Genomic DNA, 8,223 nt, shown 5'->3' with positions numbered 1-8,223 from the left:
ATGGCAAGAGGTAAGATGATCATGCTGCAGGCATATGGGGCACTGGTTCGCTTCCTGATCTCTGGCAACCAAGACGTCTTCCGTGACTGTGGGACCACAAACCTGACCACACTGACACCATTTACAGTGTACTGACGAAGAGCAGAGGAACTTGTGTGAGGGCCTCCCGATCTCATACTAACCTGATTGAGCAAAATAATGACTGAGGTGTCCGAGGATAGATCGCCTCGGAACACCGGTACACGGAGAAATCTTGAAGGAGGGAATATGTGGCGTGACAGAGGCACTGCCACTGAGACTGAGTGACCTGTGCCAATGGAATGATGTCCTTGAACATTACCTAATAAAAGGGATGGATGGTCTTATATATCTTGGCTTGCAGTAAATATTTGCCGTGATAAAATTTCAGACATTTCTGTTCTTTCCATATCCGTCCACCAGACATAAAGGTTAACGAGAACATAAAACTGCGAAACTATCTATCTATCTATTGCCAGACGCCTCAATCCCGTTTGGGGTGGCCACAAACAAATCGTCTCCAAGTCGTCCTGTCCCCCGCCATTTCACTGCCCTGCTCCCAACTCACACCCCCCTCTCTCATATACCTCTCCACCCCATCCCTCCATCTCATCCTCGGCCTCCCCCTCCCTCTTTCCCCCTCCACCTCACTCATATACACTCTCTTCGTCAGTCTTTCACTCTCCATCCTCTCCACATGACCAAACCACCTCAGTGTATTCCTCATAACGCTTCCTATCACATCCACATCCACACCACAAAGTTCCTTTATATCCTCATTCGTCAGCCTGTCTCTCCACGTGACTCCACAGGCTCCTCTTAAATAACTGCGAAACAATAAAATAAAAAAGGTCCAGGGAGAGCTCTATGAAACTGACATCTCTTTTTTCCCACTGCTTGTGACCCTCAATGTTCCAATCACAATGTGTCCAAGCATTGTAAAATAAGTGGATGTTTTTTGTTCGACATTTTTGCAGGTTTTTAGTCTTTGGTTCTTCGGAATTTACCACAAAAAAATAATACAATTACTCGGAGGGAAACATTTGTCGTTTTTGTGGTCATTACTTCTCGTGTTGTTTGAATCTCATTCATGGCCGCAGCTGCGACGGCGAGAAAGAGAGCAAGCTGGATATCCGGCCCTGATAAGAAAAGAGGAAATTAGTCATCTCTGTTTAAAGCACATCATCATCATCATCCATACCACTCAGTCTGCCCGCACCTACCGCACCTCCAACACACCCACCACCATGGTCAGTATCACTTTAATCCACGTGTTCTTCTGTTTTTGCTTCAGCCTGAGTTCTGTTCACATAGTGAAGTGCATAACCCCGTTAGTTCAGTGACATACTTTCATATTTTGTTCTTGCTGTCGGCAGATGATTTTAATAAAGTTAAAAAGATCTGCTATAGCGAAGGGGAGTTTTTTAAGGCTGTATCTAATCCCAACAGTGCGAAAAATCTCTCCTAAGCCGAATTATATCATCTGCAAATAGCAAAGAATAAAGTGGAAAATAAGCCATCGGTCTGAATGGGATAAAAATGAAATACTTATATACTTTTGTACTCACACCAAGCCCCTCTCCGACACACACACCACCTTGGGACGTGTGTGTTCTTACCTAATTGTATCTTTACAGGAATGAGTCAAGCTCGTATTGTCCCGTGTCTTAGACCATATTTATCGTACATATCCTTAAATTTGTGAATTGTTTTGGCACACACTATTTCATTCGGTAGTGCATTCCATTGATCAATTGCTCTGTTTGGGAAACTGAATTTCCTTACGTCTTTATCACCTCTCTTCTTATGCAGTTTTTTGCAGTGTCCTCTTGCTGATGCTTCTCCATATGTTAAGTAATCATTTATGTCTATTTTCTCCTTTCCTGATATGCAATTATATAGCATTATCATGTCACCTCTTTTCCTTCTCTCCTGTAGTGTTGGTAGATTCAGTTTATTTAGTCTTTCTTCATAGCTTAGGTCCCTTAAGCTTGGTATCCATCTTGTAGCGGCCCTTTGAACTTTTTCAATCTTGTCTATATGCTTTTTGAGATGAGGACTCCAGACTACTGATGCATATTCCAGGGTTGGTCTAATGAATGATGTTATTATCCTTTTTAGCATGTCTTCATTTATGTATGTGAATGCTATTCTCATATTTGCAAGCAGTGTATACATGTTCCGTACCTTCTCGCTGATGTGGTCAGCCGGAGATAGTCTGTTATTGATAATCACACCTAGGTCTTTCTCTCTTTCTGATGTGTATAGGGTTTTATTTCCTAACTTATAATCCCAATCAGGTCTTTTTCCACTTTTACCAAACTTGATTACATGACACTTGTCCACATTGAATTCCATTTGCCATGTACTACTCCATTCATGAAGTTTATTTAATTCTTCTTGTAGCTCCCTACAAGAGTCTGTGCTAGTAATTCTCCTTTGTATTTTTGCATCATCTGCAAACATATTCAGATAGCTCTCATTTCCAGTGTTACTGTTTATATCATTTATGTACACTAAAAACATGATTGGTGCCAGCACCGAACCCTGTGGTACTCCACTAGTCACTTCTTTCCATGATGAGTAGTTTCCTCTTAGTACTGTCCTCATTTCTCTTTTTATGAGAAAGTCTTGCATCCAACAAAACAGTTTGCCTCGAATTCCTCCTTGATGGTACAGCTTCCATAAAAGTCTTTGGTGTGGTACTGTGTCAAAAGCTTTCTTGAAATCTAAATAGATACTGTCCACCCATCCTTCCCTTTCCTGTACTGTGTTTGTTACTCTGTCATAGTAGCTCAACAGATTAGTAACACATGATTTTCCTTTTCTGAAACCAAACTGTCTTTCTGTTATCATACTGTGTTTTTCTAGATGATTTACCCAAGCTTTTCTTATAAGTTTTTCTAATACCTTGCTTACAACACTAGTCAGTGATACTGGTCGGCAGTTGAGAGGATTTTGTCTATTTCCTTTCTTGAATAAGGGGACTATATTTGCTTTTTTCCAAATATCAGGTAGTTTCCCTTGACTCAAAGATTTCTTGAAAATTAAAAATAATGGTTTACTTAACTCATTTGCACATTCTCGTAACACCCAACATGAAATTTCATCAGGACCACTTGCTTTTCCTCTGTCTAATCTACTTAACTCCTCTTGTATTACTTTTTCTGCTATTTGTATATCTGGTAGTATGTGTGGACATGCGTGTTCCACATAGTCCCTCTCAAAATTTTTTTCTTCTGTAAAAACTAATTGGAAATTCTTATTTAGTGCTTCACAAATATCTTTCTCTTGTGTATAAGTGATTCCCTCGTCCGTGATGGATTGTATTATATCTTTTACTTTGGTTTTGCTTCTGATATAGCTGTAAAACAGCTTTGGTTGATCACTACTTTTATTTATTATATCCTCCTCAAACTGTTTTTGGGCTTCCTCCTTATTCTTGTATAGTCGTTTCTTGCCTGTTTGTAATTATTATATGCCCTTTCACTATTGTGTCTTCTGTATCTATTCCACAACAAATCTCTTCTTTCTTTAGATTTTTTACATTCTGTATTGAACCATTTCTGTATTTTCTTATCTGCTTCTTTGTGCTGTGGGATGTAATTCTGGACTCCTCTTTCATAAAATTCACAAAAATTTTTATATACAGCATTTAAATCTTGTCCTCTAAGCTCATTTTCCCAATCAACTTCTAAGAAATACTTCTTTAGGTCTTGATAATTTCCCTTTTTATAGTTTAGTCTCTTTTTGTAACTGTCAGTGCTGTTTACTATGTCATATGCTATCCTGAAGTTATAATTTAGTACTGCATGATCGCTTTTGCCGAGTGGAGGGTGATATATTAAACTGTCAATGTCATTTTCTTGCCTAGTAAATATTAGATCTAGCACTGAAGGTACATCAAGTCCTCTTTTTCTAGTGGTTTCCCTCACATGTTGCGTTAAGAAAAACTCTTGTACGAGATCCAGGAGCTTTTGGTCCCAGCAGCTTTCTTGGCTATTTATATCTAGAGTATTCCAATTTATATTTGTACTGAAATCCCCAGTTAGTATAATTCTTTCCGATTTCTCTTCCATTTTATGTAGCAAGGATCTTATACTCTGAATTGTACTCTCTGCTAGGTCCTCATATTCGTCTCTTTCCCATGTGTTTGATTTGGGTGGCATATACAAATTGGCTACAATTACTTTACCTTCAGATGTGTCGATCTCTACTGCAATCAGTTCTACTTGTGATGGTATATCTAGGTTTATTTCCTTGACTTTTAGATTTTTCTTAGTTAATATTATAATTCCTCCTCCTTTTTTTAAATTTGTCTCTTCTCCATATATTGTATTCCTCTAAGTTTAGTATGTCATTGGATATCCTTGGTGTTAATTTTGTCTCAGTTAGGCATATTATTTGTGGTTCATTTTCTCTGACATAATCATTCACCTCTAGTAATTTAGATACCATTCCATCCACATTTGAGTACATCAACTTTATCATTTTGTTTATATACTTGTCATGACATGGTTCTACTAACTTCCTCCTTTTTCTTCCATCCTGTTTGTGTACCACTTTCGTACCTGCAATCCTATTACTTTGTAAAAAAATTTCTTCTTGTCCTCTTCTGATCTTCCCTCATTTTTTGTTTTCGCTTCCTCCCTTTTCTCTTTCAGTAATTCCAGTTCCTCTTGTGTTAGACATCTTTTTATCCATACATTTTTGAACTCCTCTTTTTCCATAAGATTCTTTGCATTTTTTAGTATCTCTTCCACAGTGTTTACACTCTGGAAAGTCACCTTTAGAGGTCTTGTCTTGCTTTTCTCGTATTTCCCTAACCTTTTGTGTTCCTCTATGTCTTTACTACAGATTTCCTCTGATACTTCTTTCAGTAAGTTCATTACATTTGCCATCTCCTTTTTGTCTCTAGTGATTTTGTTTTTAATTTCTTCCTCTTCTATACCAGTGATTACTATTGATTTATTTATTTCTACTGAATCTCTGAGTAACTTTGGATTGTTTTGGATTATTCTTTTCACTTCCTTTTTAATGCTTTTTTCCTCCACCCTTGTTTCCAAGTCTTTCTTTACTTTCACCATTTCAGCATACGTGATTTCTACATCATTTTTGTAGCTTTGCACAGCTTCATTCACCTGTGTTATCTTCTCCTCAATATCACTGCTCTGGTCCATAAGACTGCTTGCTTGTCTAATTGTCTCTGTGTCATTTTTTAACTCTTCCATAACACTCTCGTGATTAAATACTGTACTTCCCATTTCACTCACTTTCTTCCTAAGGGTATTCAATTCCACTGTTAGTTCACTGATGGTTGTGTCTTTCTTATTGGCCTCCTTTCCCAGTTTATCTATCTCTTCCTTTTGCAAGTGCATTTGCTTCTTTATTTCATCAATTTCATTTTTGAAAGCCATTTCTAGATTGTGTACACGTTCAACCAGTCTATTGTGAGTCTCCACTTCAACTAGTTCTTGGTAGAAATCGTCATTTTGCTTTTTACTTTTATCCCTTTTCTTTTCCAAATTTGTTTTACTGAAGTATGTATCCATTTTGTAATACTAAATGAACAGAGTATGTACTTACAGTGTGCACGCTTTCCCGGTCTTTCTGTAGTATAAACAAACCCAGCTGACTCAACGCAACGTGGTTCTTTGTTGTTTCAACCAGTCTTATTTAAACTTATTATTTCTTTTCCTTTTAATAATGAAAAATCATTTAGTCTAACCTGGTACAGAGCTTGACTCATTCAAAGATACTTAGTTTGAGACTTCTCATGGTAAAGAGGCTGATTATTACTTGGCTCAGCACCTGTAACCATGATTTCGTTTGGTTTGATGGCTTACGGTTTGTTTTGTATACTTTCATCCCATCACTATGTCCTTTTCATCTAACCCGTTCTGTTGGAATGTTTTTGGTAAATAAAGTCTGTAGGTTGCAAGGACAAGGTGAAAGAAAAGGGGGGGGGGAGGAGACCATTTTAATGTAGGCGTTGATTTCGACTCTAGTAGAGAAATGAATAACGGGTAAATAAATAGATAAATAAAGAACTCTACGACTAACTCATTGGAAGGATGTTGACCTCCTTGGTACAATGACACCGTTTTTACTTTATTCTTGCTGCCTCCAGACGAATTCTCTCAGCACTAGGGAAACTTTTGGAATTGTGGGGGCCAACCTTCATTAACCCCTTGAGTATAAATGACGTCTTCTCCATGTTGACTTTACTCTCCCTAGATGGTTTTTTTTTCGGGCCATGGGGGATTTTTCGAGAAGGATCGGTTTGGTATAGCCTTCCTGAACCTTTGCATCTCCTAAGCAAAATAAAACGATCCGGTAGCAGCAAGAATAAAATAAATATGACATCTCCTAGATGAAAAAATGAATCCTTTCCCTCCATATAAGATGACTCCCTTAAGCTGAATAAAATCGTCTGGAGGTACCAAGAATACTGTTAGACTTCATCATACTCAAAGGATAATTGTTTTGTGGAAGGATTTTGTTTCGTTTTTTTGTCTCCGCAGTGAGTGATGTAATGACCACAGGCATCATGACGTGATCTAAAACGCACACACACACACACACACACACACACACACACACACACACACATCTGCTTGGAACTTTTCATGAATCACTCGTCCGTCTCCCATGCATTAATGAAAAACAATCACTTTCACTCAGGGTGAAACATATGAAGCTGGGGATGTGATGATGATGATGAAAAATTTATTATTAGAAAATCTTTAACTCGCAGACTTTGGGGAGGTTGTTGGTGGCGAGTACAGTCTTCTGTCGTTAGCATGGATAAGGACACATAGCTAGGATTTTGAAAACGGGGCGGCCAATTAAATTACGGAATGGCCTGAGAGCTCTTTCGGGGGTATGGGTAAATTCTTCTGGAAATTTGGAGTGGCTGCTGGGTTGTGCAGGCATTTTTCAGGGTTGGCCAGTGCCATCCCGGCCACCTATGTGACTACGCCTCATACACAGAAACCTTGAAATTAATTACTCCGAAAATTTTCAGACTGGAACATGGCGAAGACTGGCGGTGGCGATGATGAAGATGATGGTGGTGATGGCGGCGGCGGTGGTGGTGTCGGGTAAGGACTGTACGGCAGCGAGGGGACAATGTCGTCTGCATACACAGCGCTACCAACTAGACCAAGGCACCACCCACACCTCGCTGAATATCTCATGTTATTGTCACGAACCAGAGGTTAGGAACAGTCGCTGGGCCTGCCACACAACTTGAACGCTAAGTCGTGACTGGATGAAATCTGATAAGCCTTAGATGAGGCAGGAAAGCCTACCTGGGTGCCTGTAGCGTGTTCTAGGTTAGCCTGACAAAGATCTCTAACCTCTGTCAATTCAGGTGATGGCCAGGTGTAGTCAGACTGGGGGATTAAGTTGACTAGTAACCAAAGAGACTCATCCTTACCTAATGACTGTGGCTCATCGAATTTCATGCAACCACGACTTCATTATTCAAGTTGCAAGTGACCTAGTTACGTCTAGTGAAAACAAACTGATCATAGTGCAGTATAGTTATCGTTATAATTACTGTTATTATTCATTTGTTTATTTATTTATCTGTTTATATTGCAATTAACAGATTCAACCCAGGAGCTTGCTTCATTTTATATTATTGTTATTTTCAGACTTTATTCAGCTTAACGAATGACCTCTCGGAGCGAAGGGGTTAATGAAGGTTTTCATTGTTCACCATATCTAAATAAGCTCGATTGGAATCAGCAAGAACCAAATTTAAGTAGATGTCGTCGTTGTGAAAAAGTTGACTGGGCTCAGAGAAACAATAGTAAACCTGCCACCCCTTCAGCCCGAGGTTGTATTTCTCTCTCTCTCTCTCTCTCTCTCTCTCTCTCTCTCAGCTTATGGGAGACATTTCGAACAGGAAGGGTTAAATACAAGCTTCACTAACTCCTTCCCTACGAGACGTCTTTTTTAAGCTGAATAAAATGGCCTGCAAGCAACAAGAATAAACAAAAAGAAATAAATGTCATGGGTGTAAAAGTGAATTTACAACACTAGGTGATTCCCAGAACATTCTTGCTCAATCCACTTTTCCCACTGTCTACTACCTCTCCCTCCTCACAGGAAGTCCATCTGGGTAGGTAGCTTTCTCCAATCTCTCTCTCTCTCTCTCTCTCTCTCTCTCATAGTGAAGGGGTAAACAGCCTCCAC

At 39.1% G+C, this 8,223-nt stretch overlaps 1 protein-coding gene across 1 annotated transcript in view; it reads left to right on the top strand.

The window, feature by feature from the left end:
* LOC145391351 (uncharacterized) overlaps positions 1–8,223 on the top strand; it is a 60,080-nt gene continuing 51,857 nt past the window's right edge. The window contains exons 1-2 of the mRNA XM_080265949.1: positions 1–126; positions 7,046–7,237. Coding sequence (XP_080122075.1) covers positions 1–126; positions 7,046–7,237 — 318 coding nt within the window. The remainder of the gene's footprint in view (positions 127–7,045; positions 7,238–8,223) is intronic.

The sequence above is a fragment of the Coenobita brevimanus genome, chromosome 18 (genome assembly GCF_032717465.1).
Source record: "Coenobita brevimanus isolate Jiangsu-jjx chromosome 18, ASM3271746v2, whole genome shotgun sequence".
Taxonomy (NCBI): Eukaryota; Metazoa; Arthropoda; class Malacostraca; order Decapoda; family Coenobitidae; genus Coenobita; species Coenobita brevimanus.
Note: the sequence above shows the minus strand (reverse complement) of the source record. Positions and strands in the feature narration are given on the sequence as shown.